At 37.4% G+C, this 14,276-nt stretch overlaps 1 protein-coding gene across 2 annotated transcripts in view; it reads right to left on the bottom strand.

Moving 5' to 3' along the window:
• Nucleotides 1-1,922: 1,922 nt before the first annotated feature.
• LOC125660497 (uncharacterized) overlaps nucleotides 1,923-14,276 on the bottom strand; it is a 65,440-nt gene continuing 53,086 nt past the window's right edge. For both annotated transcript variants that reach the window (XM_056148520.1, XM_056148519.1), the window contains exons 32-35: nucleotides 5,034-5,250; nucleotides 3,551-3,666; nucleotides 3,334-3,450; nucleotides 1,923-3,222 (exon numbers count right to left, since the gene is read on the bottom strand). In XM_056148520.1, the coding sequence (XP_056004495.1) occupies nucleotides 2,274-3,222; nucleotides 3,334-3,450; nucleotides 3,551-3,666; nucleotides 5,034-5,250 (1,399 nt within the window). In that variant the 3' untranslated portion in view covers nucleotides 1,923-2,273. The remainder of the gene's footprint in view (nucleotides 3,223-3,333; nucleotides 3,451-3,550; nucleotides 3,667-5,033; nucleotides 5,251-14,276) is intronic.

Raw genomic sequence — 14,276 nt, 5'->3', positions numbered from 1 at the left:
AATAAGGTTTCGGAATTTTCATTTTCACCCTGGGGGCCAAATGGGGGTCGAAAATGATGCTTTTTAACACAACCCTGGTTCCCAGAACTCATCTTATAATTTACACAGTAGCCTAATAATCTTTTGGAAGACGATTGCTGGTGTTCTGTAGATGTGCAATAGGGTTTTGGAATCTTCATGTTCACCCCTGGAGTCAGATGAGGGTCGAAAAATTACATTTTTTTGGGGGGCACAAAAGAACCCTGGTTCCCAGAATTCTTCTTACATTTTAAGCAGTATCCTAATAATCTTTAGGGAGATGGTTGCTGGTGTCCTGTAGGTGCACAGTAGGGTTTCAGAATTTTTATTTTTGCCCTGGGGGCCAAGTGGGTGTCGAAAATTTGACGATTTTGTACCAAACAAAACCCCTTGTTTCCAGAACTCCTCTTACATTTTAAGCAGTATCCTAATAATCTTTTGTATGATGATTGCTGGTGTCCTGTAGATGTGCAATAAGGTTTTGGAATTTTTATTTTCACCCCTGGGGTCAAATGAGGGTTGAAAAATGACATTTTTGCACAAAAGAACACTCAGGTCCCCAGAACTCTTTTTACGTTTTAAGCAGTATCCTAATAATCTTTAGGAAATTGGTTACTGGTGTCCTGTAGATGCGCAATAAGGTTTTGGAATTTTTATTTTTGCCCTGGGGGCCAAATGGGGGTCGAAAATTATGCTTTTTGTACAAAAAAACTTGGTTCCCTGAACTCCTCTTACAATTTATGCATGGGCCAAATCATATTTTGGAAGGTATCGCGAAGCTAGAAAGGCCGAGTAGTTCCGATTGGGTACTTTTACTGGTCTACGATCATCATGGTCAAAGGAGTGCTCTGAATACAACGCAGCAAAAGCGAACTTGACGTCCAAGTGGAAATTTTATAAAAATTAAGAACATTATTGTTTTGTAAGGAATAAATACGAGTGATTTTACCTTCACTTACCACTTGCTCTGTGTTGTTCATCAACTCAGCTGTAATGCTACGCTGGAAGTCGGGGGAGTTGCCTTTTATAGTCTGCAACAATGTCAGGGAAGAAGCCAAGATATCCGTGCAAACGCGCCAGCCCATTGTTTTTTAATAATATTGACACGAAATAAAACGACCACCATTTGGTCAGTATATTGGGTATACCATATAGGCATTTAACCACCATATGGGACCTTAAGTACCAAATAGGGGGGTATGCCAAACTGTCAAATACTGCCTCATGCTTAGATAGTATAGTACTGTATACATTACCGCTATATTTATATTTATGCATTACTGCAGCAATGTCACTTAACTTAGCCACCATCAAATGCATGTCATTAATAATAATAATAATGTGCGGCATTTATATAGCGCATATATAATTTGTAATTACTCTAAGCGCTTTAACAATGTAAAATGTAAAACATGATAAGATTAATCAGAGCATAAGATATAACATTCCAAATAAAATAAAACAATTTAAACATTACGAGTTCATGCGACAAACCAGCCTTTACTTTAAAAAAGAATATATTACAAAATATGTATAAAGTAAGTAAAACATCTGAAATCGGCATGAAAATATGCAAGTAGTAATGTATACCCCCCCCCCCCCCCCCCCCCCCCCCCCCCCACCCCGGAAGCCCATCGGCTACATTCTCATCTGAGCATTTTATGCTTAATTTAATCATGTATAATCAAGTAAATTATAAAATAACGATTGTGGCTTCTTTGCCAGTCACATCAATATGACGAAGAGTATATTTAAAGGCAAACACTTGTGTACGGGTATTACTGTCTTATGACCGCATCTAGTTTCACGTTTTAACCACACTCCCATAGCCAGGATGTGAACAATTGAAATGACGTGCTATTTTAAAATCAATTGATGTTGTTCCATGGAACACAAACCCGGAGTGGAAAAATTGCTTGATTTATTATCAAATAAGATATACGTGTAGTTTATGGTACAAGTCCAAACTTCACCAACCATAGACAGGCACAAAATGAAACAAAATCGCATAGTAAAATAATATCACAAAATTTAATAGGAAGTTCGTGGAAATCTCCGATCTATCCCTGCCACCCCCGTCCAAATCTATATCTCTTCTCTCGCTGAGTCTTCACAACCCGCTCACCAGGAAGACTGGATCCACCTATAATTACATTTTCTTGAAAAAATTCTGAGTAATGCTATTGACAAGCGGACAGGCAGAGTAACAATCCATAAACAGTCTTCTTGACACAGGTAATAAAACTTCATGTTTTTCAGACAATGAAGAATTTGTACAACGAGTGGAACCTCCCATGAGAATTGTCAGACGTACTACCATATATTACAATGGTTTCCCCAGCCTGGGGGGTCTGAACAGTCCCCTCCCATGTACCATTCTCGTCACACTCCATGGGAATGTTTTCAACATTGACCTGCCTGAGATGTGGCGACGACAGCCGTAATCTAACTTTTGATTTGGCTGGTAGCTCTCGCGAATTTGGCTCATGCAATGTGCATTGGTAGGTCTGCGCATGTGTGTAGACGTAGGGAAGTGATTTGACGTAGTTATTGGAATCGGTGCATTTCAAGATGTACCTCAGAAGCAGTTTGGGAGAATGTGACAAGACGCCGTCACGCTGACCAAATATTCTAAGCACGTAAGTTCCTGGTGAAGGAGGCCTGCATTGTATACTGAATGTCAGGGTGTCGAACCGATATACCACCGAATACTGGTCCATATTAACTCTGTCCACTGTTTCCATGGTTGCAGTGATGTTGCGCACGAGAACGCTGGCTCCCAAGGTGATGTGGATCTCTTTCCTAAAGATGAGTAACGGCTCCTTATGGGACAAATCTATCCCCCACTCCCTACAGACTTCTTCCATCTTCACTATTTTGTTGTACTCATCCAACGAGATTGGTTGTTTCAGTAGCTGCCAGTTATTGTTTATTTTGGTATCGCTGCTCGTCCACGGATAGTGGTCGTTGATGAACTTATCGGGATCTGTTAAGAACCAGAATTCCTCAAATTTCGGATTCCATCGACCCTCTTCGTCTTCCCATCCTCCACCCCAACAACAGTCAACGAATCGCCAATCCTCCTCAACGAAAACGGCGTTCCATGTGTGATCAGGTTTGTCACGTGGGGTATAGGGAATCTCTGGGTCGAAGTCGGATCTCTTGGCAAACCCCGACAGCGTAACTACAGGAACGCCAGCACCCCTACAGAAAATACACATATATAATGCAGATATATATGTTACTGGTAGAAGTGGTTAAGGCGGTAATATTAGATGTACATAGCGGTATCTTTTTGTATTCCTTATTTCATACTTGCACATTGTTGCAAATAGATTTGCGTAGCCGTCGGCATTCGCACATCGTCGTCGTAACACACTGCTAGGATCGGATAGTGTCACTCCGCCACCCATGGAGTTGGAAATCTCGTAACTGAAATATAGAGAAAGTGGTCCCATCATAATTATATGTCTGGACTTCGTTAGCAGTCACGGCTGCTGTTGGAGAGCATCGTTTGTCTAACTCTTAGTACCTAATGTTGGCCGTTATCCATCTGTAGAAGGCGCGTACTTTCTCCACGTCCGTTTCTGCGATGGCTACAAGGTACTTTATCAGACTCTTGACGGATTTCGTGGCACTTGAAGGAGCCTGGGAAGAAACACGAGGATATAGGAACGTTAACCAATGATTCAGACGATTGTCACATACATGGATTATGGTATGCAATGTATAACGAAAGAAGATTGAACAGTTTTTAATGATGTACGATAAATGTTTATCGTTAAAGGGAAATTTTTATGTAATTTTCCCCCCAATATTTTATATTTGGATGAAAATACAATTATTCAGAAATATTTTAGTAAAACATACTCTTCCTATAGTGCTAATGAAAATTCAAGGTGAAATTTATCAAGTAGTTATCAAAATTTTGTAAATTCCTATGATGGACTGTTTGCCATTCAGAATGATATCATGATTACAAAAATACTAGATATGAAATATACACCTTATGTAACATCCCTTACAATATATTTTATTCAAGAGGGAAGAATATGATAAATCCAATGTTTAACGCACGGCTGTATTTATTTTTACATTAGATACATGTTTCATTCAATTGTCTTATTTTACATTTTATTAATGCACAGTTGTTTATTTCTTATATTAAATTTAAAATGCGTGTTTTTTTTTATTTCTTACATTGAGTGTGTGGTTGTCTATTTCTTACATTGAGTGTGTGGTTGTCTATTTCCTACATTCAGTGTGTGGTTGTTTATTTCTTACATTGAGTGTGTGGTTGTCTATTTCTTACATTGAGTGTGTGGTTGTCTATTTCTTACATTCAGTGTGTGGTTGTTTATTTCTTACATTCAGTGTGTGGTTGTCTATTTCTTACATTCAGTGTGTGGTTGTCTATTTCTTACATTGAGTGTGTGGTTGTCTATTTCTTACATTGAGCGTGTGGTTATCTATTTCTTACATTGAGTGTGTGGTTGTCTATTTCTTACATTGAGTGGGTGGTTGTCTATTTCTTACATTGAGCGTGTGGTTATCTATTTCTTACATTGAGTGTGTGGTTGTCTATTTCTTACATTGAGTGGGTGGTTGTCTATTTCTTACATTGAGTGTGTGGTTGTCTATTTCTTACATTGAGTGTGTGGTTGTCTATTTCTTACATTGAGTGTGTGGTTGTTTATTTCTTACATTGAGTGTGTGGTTGTCTATTTCTTACATTGAGTGTGTGGTTGTCTATTTCTTACATTGAGTGTGTGGTTGTCTATTTCTTACATTTGAGCGTGTGGTTGTCTATTTCTTACATTGAGTGTGTGGTTGTCTATTTCTTACATTGAGTGTGTGGTTGTCTATTTCTTACATTCAGTGTGTGGTTGTCTATTTCTTACATTCAGTGTGTGGTTGTCTATTTCTTACATTGAGTGTGTGGTTGTCTATTTCTTACATTTGAGCGTGTGGTTGTCTATTTCTTACATTTGAGCGTGTGGTTGTCTATATCTTACATTCAGTGCGTGGTTGTCTATTTCTTCGAATTTTCTGAGATCCTTGTCTTTCAGGATGTCTTTCTTTCTGAAGCCTGGAACTTTGAGGTTCGGCACAGGTTTGCTCCTTAAACGACCCTGGTTACCATGACCACAGAAGAAACCTACAACGTCACCACTGCCAACGTCAGTTGACGTAATGTACACTTCCACAGAGGGACGATTCCCCATTGTTGCTCTGTAATGTTTGTGTTGTTTTTTTTTAAATGGTGGTAGTCAATTTTACAATCAATTTAATCCACAAAATGATCGATCAATATTTTTAGAATATTTTCAAATGACTCTAAGGTGGCGGTGGGGTGGTATGGTATGGTCAAATATTTACTTGAAACAGCCTCTTTGAAATGAATCCATTGTTTGTGGGCCAAGAATTTTAATGTTAATAAGGTTTTTTTGTTTTTAAATTTGTTATACATCTAATAACAGGTGTAGTTACGATATACCCAGGGACGTGTAGTCGTACTTAACCTTTTCTTGACTTACAGTTTTTGTACTGATATTATTTAGAATATAAACTTGAAAATGGGGGAACATGTTACGGTAATTTCACTACATTACAATCTCAAACTCTTCCAAATACATGGAAATTAGCTAATATTACACCTGTGTGTTAGAATTAAGGCCACATAATTGATTGTTTGTTTTACGTCCTGTCGATAATTTTTTACTCGTATTGAGGCATCATCCCGTGGGGATCCGGATTAGAATAGGTCTTCGGTACCCCCTTGCTTGTCATAAGGGGCGACTAAATGGGGCGGTCCTTCGGATGAGACCGCAAAAACCGAGATCCCGTGTCACAGCAGGTGTGGCACGATAAAGATTCTTCCCTGCTCAATGGCCATAAGCGTCGAGCATAGGCTTAAATTTTGCAGCCTTTCACCGGCAGTGGTGACGTCTCCACATGAGTGAAATATTCTCGAGCGGGATGTTAAACAATATTCAATAAATCAATCATATTGAGACTCACCAGGTGTATGTGACGTGCCAAGGACTGTCGCGACACGGGACCGTGATTCTCGCTTCTAAATACCCGGCATTTGGCGAAGGAGCAATGTTAACGTCATGACACGAACAGGGCTCGAACTAACGACTCCCGGTTACGAAGCGAACCCTCTACCATTGAGCTACCGCGACCGGTCCAGTCCACAAGACGTTAACAATTGCAGAACAATATCTTTAACGTCTGCAGTATGTAAATTACTTCAAAAAATTATAGTAAAACATCCACATAATAGATGATAAAATATTATATAAATATCAATCAGGTTTCCAGGCAGTTGACTCGTCTACAAATCGGTGACATAATTTAGACAATGTTAGATTTGTTTTCTGTGACATATCTAAAGCATTTGATACGGTGTGGCTTAAAGGGACTGGTTCACGATTTTTGATAAAAATATTTTTGATGGTAAACATTTAAAATATAACTCATTTAATGTTGACAGCCAAAATTTTGACCGTCTGAATGAATGAATAAAAACTTTATTTTAGCCTTAAATCTGTGTTATGTAAACAAAGACTCGAGTCTTTTTATGTATACAAACAAACAAGTGAAATATAATGCATCTTAAGTTTGCATAGTCACAAATTTTAACTTTTAGATGACACATTTTACCCCAAAAACTGCTTGAAATGTGAAAGATATAATAAACTTAGATCGATATCCATTTCTTTTAAAAATTTCGTAAACAATAACATACCGCAATCTTTGTTTACAAAACAAATAATAAAGTCTCGAAAATGAGCTTCTGTGATAAAGTATAACCTTAATTTTTATATGAACTCTTTTAAACACATTAGGCTGTAGATTTTGATAATTAAAAGTGAAAAAAAAAAATTGGAGAAAATTGTGAATCAGTCCCTTTAATAAATCAGCATATACGTAAGACATTATGGCATTTCTGAGCAAATACTAGGAATTCCTTGGAATGAAAATTACTTGTCTGAAAGAATACAGAAAGTAGTCCTCGATGGTTTCAGTTCTTTTAGTAGTATTACTAATTTTGGAGTTCCACAGGGTTTCGTATTGAGGTCCTTTTTGTTTTTATTATACATAAACGATGTGGTAAATAATGTAAGACTTTTTGCAGATGACACCTCACTCTTTGTTGTTAATAATGACATAATCCATTAACCAGTAATCTAAAGATGAACAATGGTCAAATAAATTGATTTTAATTCAAATAAAACAATTGATCTCAATTTCACAAGAAGGAATACTTGTTATCTATATGTAAGTTTTGGCTTCCCTGGCCCAGATATTAAATTTTGATACATGTACACACCTAGGTTTAAATTTTCAGTATGATGTACATTGTAAAACGCATATCAAAAACACATAAATAAGTTTGTAATCGTTTAGATACATGTACCGTACGTGTGTTTGTGACAGGGTGATATTTTTCTAAAGTAAATATATTATTTCATTATTTAGATTATGAAGATTAGTACATGACAAAAGTTGTCTTTACTTTTAATTTATTTTATGTACAACTTAATAGTATATGCAAATATCTCTAAAGTTATTTATAGATTATGAGATCATAATGGTCAGTAATAGCACCATGTAAATATTTATAGAATATAGAACTCTCCAATTTCATTGGTTGTCTAAGTTCCCTCTCTTTACTATTGTTCACATTTTGAATTGTCTTCTAAGAATATAGAAGTGTTTTCCAGAAGATTTTCCTAGTACAATTTGACTATTTATTACCAGCATATGGACCTGACCAGAAATTTGGCTCTGTGTCACACATAGAGTTAATTAGAAAAGAATACAAACTCTGATAGAACCCTACCATTGGTGTTGAGTTGTTTATATACCTATACAATCCACACTATTACATTTGGCGCCCACGTTGGGACTGACTGACTGATTGGTAAGGGACCATCGGATGGACTAGGAGACCTAGTGGACCAGGACCGGAAGGGACCAGGATCAGTGCTGGAAGACCACCCCCAGAAACAGAGTCTGAGGACCAGGAGAACATTGATTAGTGACAGTGAAAAATGAAATCATTGACTTTTAGTGAAGCTGAACTGTGTGTGTTTCATATTCTGTGTTTCTAAAGTTGCCAGCACGGTAAGGTTGAATTATTTTTTGTGTGTATTTAGCAATTTGTTTAGCTCATTTTTGTATACCTTAGATTTACTTAGTTAAGTACATGTAGTACAGTGTATACCTGAATTCATCAAGAATTCTGATCAAGGTCAGTAATTAAGTCATTTATTTAAGGTTAACTTGATTAGTTCATACTTGGGTAATTCTGCAGTGCATTACAAACTTATTGCTTTAGAATGTAATTAGTATTGCATAGTTGGTTTATCATTAATTACTATTAGTTAAGTTTATTTGTTTGCTATATCTTCATTAGTTGAGGTATATATATCATTCTACAGGGTGCTACCAATTTTTTCTTCTTTTTGGTTGAGTATTATTCATCCAGTGTACAACCCCTGTTCAAATTTTTTTGTCACGCCTGACTGCACACCATCATTCATTGATACTTTCCAGAGTTATTCTTCTTTCATAAATAATCAATTTCATCAGGTTCACTGAATTTATTTAGCTTTTGAAATCTTAATATCAACTTATATATATTTTGCATTGTAAAGTTAAATCATTCTAGGTTAACTTTAGATTTCATCATCACTTGTGTTGCTAGTTGACTTCAATTTATTTATTTTTTAAAGATCCATATTTAGAGTTAATTTATTTTCTTGGTTTAGAGTTTATCAAACACAATTAAAGTTATTTGAATCTTAGTCATAAGAAATATTAGCCACTAATTAGTTGCAATTTAATTAAGCTCTTAGATAATCCATTTAAATTTTTTTTAAAATAAGTTATTCAAGAAATAATTATCATTATTAAGTGTTAGGGATTAATCATAAATTTAATATATTAAAAAAATTCATACTATCCGAGTGAGCTTTAGCGAAACTTCAAAACCAACATGGCGGAGCTATCTCAGGAGGAGCTTACGCAGATTGCGAATGCATTCAAGGAAATGAATATCAAACCAAAAGCCGATTCAACTGCTGACTTCAAGAAATGGATGTCTGATTTTGTCTCAAATATGAATGAAACTGAAATTAAAAAGGAACCAGAAACTGAACATACGCTTACTACTAGACAAGGAAACTACATTCCAAAGATTTCATGCTTTTCGGGAGATGGGAAACATGAGACTACATATGACCTATGGCGGTATGAAGTGGATTGTCTGATTAAGGAGAAGTATGCAGAAGGAGTCATTGCACAAGCAATAAGGCGATCTCTCAAAGGAGAGGCTGGGAGTGTTTTGATGAGAATTGGACCTGATGCCACCATATGTCAGATTTTGGATAAGATGGAAAGTATTTTCGGAACAGTTGAGAGAGGAGAAACTATCATGGAACGATTTTATAGTGCAAAGCAAGAACCGAATGAGACAACTATGAGTTGGAGTTGCAGATTAGAGGAAATATATAGGAAGGCAGTCATCAAAGGAGTAGCTCGGAAAGAAGAATCAAATGAAAAGTTGAGATCAAAGTACTGGAATGGACTTCATCAATGGATCAAAGATATTACTGGATACAAGTTCGACCAGATTTTGGATTTCGATGAACTTCGGAAAGAAATTAGACTGGTGGAGAAAGAACACGATACCATCAGGAAAACACATTTAAAGATGGCAGTAACATCAACCAGTACTGAAAGAGAGGATGATATCAAAGAGCTCAAGGCCATGGTTCAGCAATTAACAACCAAAGTACAGGAACTTGAAAATCCCAAAAGAAAGAGGAAAACAAATTCCAATTATTCTCAATACACGGAGACAAGGGACAAACAGAGACATGAAAATGATTCAGATAGAAGGAATTGGGAACCAAAACAAACATCATCCAGCAAATATTCTCAGAATCCTCATCCTGAACCATATGAGACTGAGGAAGGCAAACCTATATGCTTTAAGTGCCACCAACCTGGACACATTGCAAGAAATTGTCGCGTCATGATGGATCACAGCCAGCGTAATTTAAACTTCAGCAGACCTGCGCCGAGGGGCAGACGTTAGGTCATTTCAGGAACAGACGCCCTACATTTGAGAACACAAAGAAAACAGAAACTGTTTTAGTTGGGAGCGCGTCAGAAGTACAAATTTTTATCAATAACATGGAAGTAACATCTCTAATTGATACAGGTTCTACTGTGTCCACCGTGAGTAAATTATACTATGAAACATGTCTCTCAGATTTACCACTGCATCCCATGACTGAAATCCTACACATAGAGTGTGCAGATGGAGGAACATTACCATATTGTGGATATATAGAGGCCAGTATAACATCTACAGGACTACCTCATTCTAACTTAGCAGAGTATCCTATCCTCGTTGTCCCGGACAGTAACTACAATCAGAAAGTACCTATTCTTCTTGGAACCAACATACTTCATCATCTCCTCACTGATATACATACGAACTATGGAGACAGATATCTACAGACAGCCAAATTACACACTCCATGGTATTTAGCGTTCCGAAGTATGACGTTACAGGCTAAAGAACTTAGGAAACAACAGAACAGACTAGGGATAGTTAAATCCGCAGAAGTTCGACCAGTTGTCATACCACCTAACTCTAGCGTCACTATATCAGGCTACATTCATAGAGCTATTCCACACCAAACAACACCAGCCCTTCTTCAAGCAACTACTGATTCCAACATTCCATCTGATCTCGATATACAGCCCACAATCATCAACTATAGTTATCCAGCACGAAACTTAGTCAAAGTGTGCATTGACAATGTAACAACTAGGACAGTTCAAATCCAACCAAGATCTACTCTTTGTGAGATACAGCCTGTAGTCATAGAAGATCTCAACATTTGCAATGCAGCACAAGCCACAGACCATTTACTGGAGCTAATCAAGCTGGAAAGAGAGACTTTGACGACCAACCAGATTCAATTAAGTGAGAAACTACTATTGACATACACAGATGTCTTCTCAAAGTCCGACACAGATATTGGCTGTACACAAATGGTCAGACATCAAATTGAACTACAGGATGATACGCCATTTAAACAACGTCCACGTCGCATTCCACCATCTATGTTTTCTGAAATTAAGCAACACTTGAAGCAGTTATTAGATGGAGGAATTATCCGAAAATCAAAGTCGTCATGGTCAAGTAATGTTGTCTTATGCAGGAAGAAGAATAACGAGTTGAGAATGTGTGTCGACTATCGCCAACTCAACCAACGCACAAAGAAAGATTCCTATGCATTACCTAGAATAGAGGATATCTTAGATGCACTTAGTGGGAACAAGTATTTCACCATATTAGATATGAAAAGTGGCTACCATCAGATAGAGGTACACGAGGATCATAAGGATCGGACAGCATTTACCGTAGGCCCACTTGGATTCTTCGAGTACAATCGAATGCCGTTTGGTTTAGTAAATGCTCCAGCCACGTACCAGCGACTCATGGAACAATGCTTTGAAGGACTCCATCTTGACATTTGTTACATCTATTTGGACGATATAATAATATTCTCCAAAACCTTTGAGGAACATCTTGAAAGAGTAGAAAAAAATTTCCAGCGACTAAGAGATGTCAATTTGAAATTATCTCCGAAGAAATGTGAATTCTTTAGACGACAGGTCAAATATGTAGGAAACATTGTCTCAGAGAGGGGTATTGAACCAGACCCAGAGAAGATTAATAAGGTAAAAGAATGGCCAGCACCTATTAATCCGGATGAAGTACGGAAATTCCTTGGTTTCGTTGGATATTATCGTCGGTTTATTGAAGGATTTTCCAACATTGCTCGTCCATTGAATGACCTTCTACCAGACACCAAGAAGAAGACCCGAAAAGGAGCTAAACCAAAACCACCACCAGCTGGTTGGAAATGGGGTCCAGAGCAGGAACATTCATTCAACATCCTGAAAGAGAAGCTTATTACTTATCCAATCCTGGGATATGCTGATTATACCAAACCATTTGAGCTTCATACCGATGCATCTTCTAGTAGTCTTGGAGCTGTATTATACCAATTACAAAATTGCGCAAAACGAGTTATAACGTATGCAAGCAGAAGCCTATCTAAGAGTGAGAAAAATTATCCAGCTCACAAGTTAGAGTTTCTTGCCTTAAAATGGTCAGTTTGCGAGAAATTCCACGATTATCTTTATGGAAACACATTTACGGTACTTACTGACAATAACCCACTTACATACGTAATGACATCAGCGAAGTTGGATGCTACAAGCCAAAGATGGGTTGCAACTCTAGCCAATTATGATTTTGACCTCAAGTATAGACCTGGTAGTCAGAATGCTGATGCTGACAGCTTGTCCAGAATTCCAGCTGATTCCATCAAAGCCATTTGTAATTCTCTAAATGTATTGCCATACGTACAATGCCTATCTATGACAACATCTGCAGTAGGACAGTTACCAGATTTATCAGACTACACCGAGATTGATTTACAGTACTACCAAGAGAATGATCTTGTATTATGCTTTTGGATACCATATGTCAAAAATAATGACCAGCCAAGAAAACATCAGCTACCGTTCAATTTTTCACAACAACATGCTGCAATGTTTCGAAACTTTGCCAAACTGAAAATCAAAAATGGAATTTTAGTTAGACAGATCACAGTTAATGAAGAAGTCAAGACGCAGGTTATTTTACCCAAGTTATGTATCAAGAAAGTACTTTACCTTCTTCATACCGAAATGGGACATCCTGGAAGAGAAAAGACCATTAGTTTGATCAGAGATAGATTTTACTGGCATGGAATGACTTCTGATGTTGAAAAGTATATTAGCAACTGCAGACGATGTCTTCTGAGAAAAACACCGACTAACGAAAGAGCTCCATTGACGAACATCAGAACTTTTCAACCTCTAGAACTGTTATATGTGGACTACTTGAAATTAGAAACCTCCAAAGGTGGTTATGAAAATATACTCGTCATTACAGATCATTTTACGAGATATGCCCAAGCCATAGTTACAAGAAATCAGACAGCAAAGACAACAGCTGAAGCATTATATAACAACTTCATAGTTCATTATGGCATTCCATTGAAACTCCACAGTGATCAAGGAGCACAGTTTGAATCCCACATTATCAAAGAATTATGCAGTATATTGGGAATTGAGAAATCAAGAACCACGCCATACCACCCTATGGGAAATGGGTTGACGGAGAGGTTTAATCGAACTTTGATCAAAATGTTAGGGACACTAGAAAATTACCAAAAGCAGGACTGGAAATCATACATATCTTCATTAGTTCATGCCTACAATTCTATGAGACAGGAAACAACTGGACAATCACCTTTCTTTTTAATGTTTGGTCGAGAACCGAAATTACCAGTTGACATCATCTTCAACACTTATGACCAAGACAAAACAGGAACTCTTCATAAATATATTGCAAATTTGAAATCGAAATTGGAAAACTCCTACAAATTAGCCAAAGATTCCATTGAAAAAGCACAACAAAGACAGAAAAAGAATTATGATATCAAAGTTAGAGGAGCTGTAATCCGACCAGGAGACAGAGTCCTAGTGAAGATCGTCGCATTTGATGGGAAGCATAAACTATCTGATAAATGGGAGGAAGAGCCATATATAGTTTACTGCCAGCCCAATGAAGACATTCCAGTTTATGTGGTCAAGAAGGAAAGTAACGGAAAGATACAAAGAACACTGCATCGAAACTTACTTTTGCCTATTGGTCACCTTGATGAATTTGAACTTGAGATCAACAAACCTAGACCCAAACCAGCACCTAGAAGAAACAAACCTATCACCAGAGAATCCAAGAGAGAAACTAAAAACCAGAAACAAGATCAAAGCGATTCAGAATGCAGTTATGAGTTCGAGGGAGAGATAGAGAACATTGCAAACTGCGATGAAAGTACACCTGTTTCAGTTCCAAAGCCCTATGTAACTTCTGCAGATAGTTCAGAGACACCTGATACAGTGTTAACTGAGGTGGAAGGAGCTGCAGCCGCTCCAGAGAGAGACGAAGCACGTGCACATACAGATATACCCGAAGAAGCAGCAGTAGAAGTTTATACAGTCGCTAATGCTTCTGAGGATGCTGAGAAGGATGAAGAAGTCAGAACTCAAGATGAGGATGCAGATAGCAACATTGCTACAGCATTACCAGATACTAGTACTACAGTTGG

Source organism: Ostrea edulis, chromosome 9 (assembly GCF_947568905.1).
Source record: "Ostrea edulis chromosome 9, xbOstEdul1.1, whole genome shotgun sequence".
In the NCBI taxonomy this organism is placed as follows: domain Eukaryota; kingdom Metazoa; phylum Mollusca; class Bivalvia; order Ostreida; family Ostreidae; genus Ostrea; species Ostrea edulis.
The sequence above is the reverse complement of the archived record's forward strand: the minus strand, read 5'-3'. Positions and strand labels throughout refer to the sequence as shown.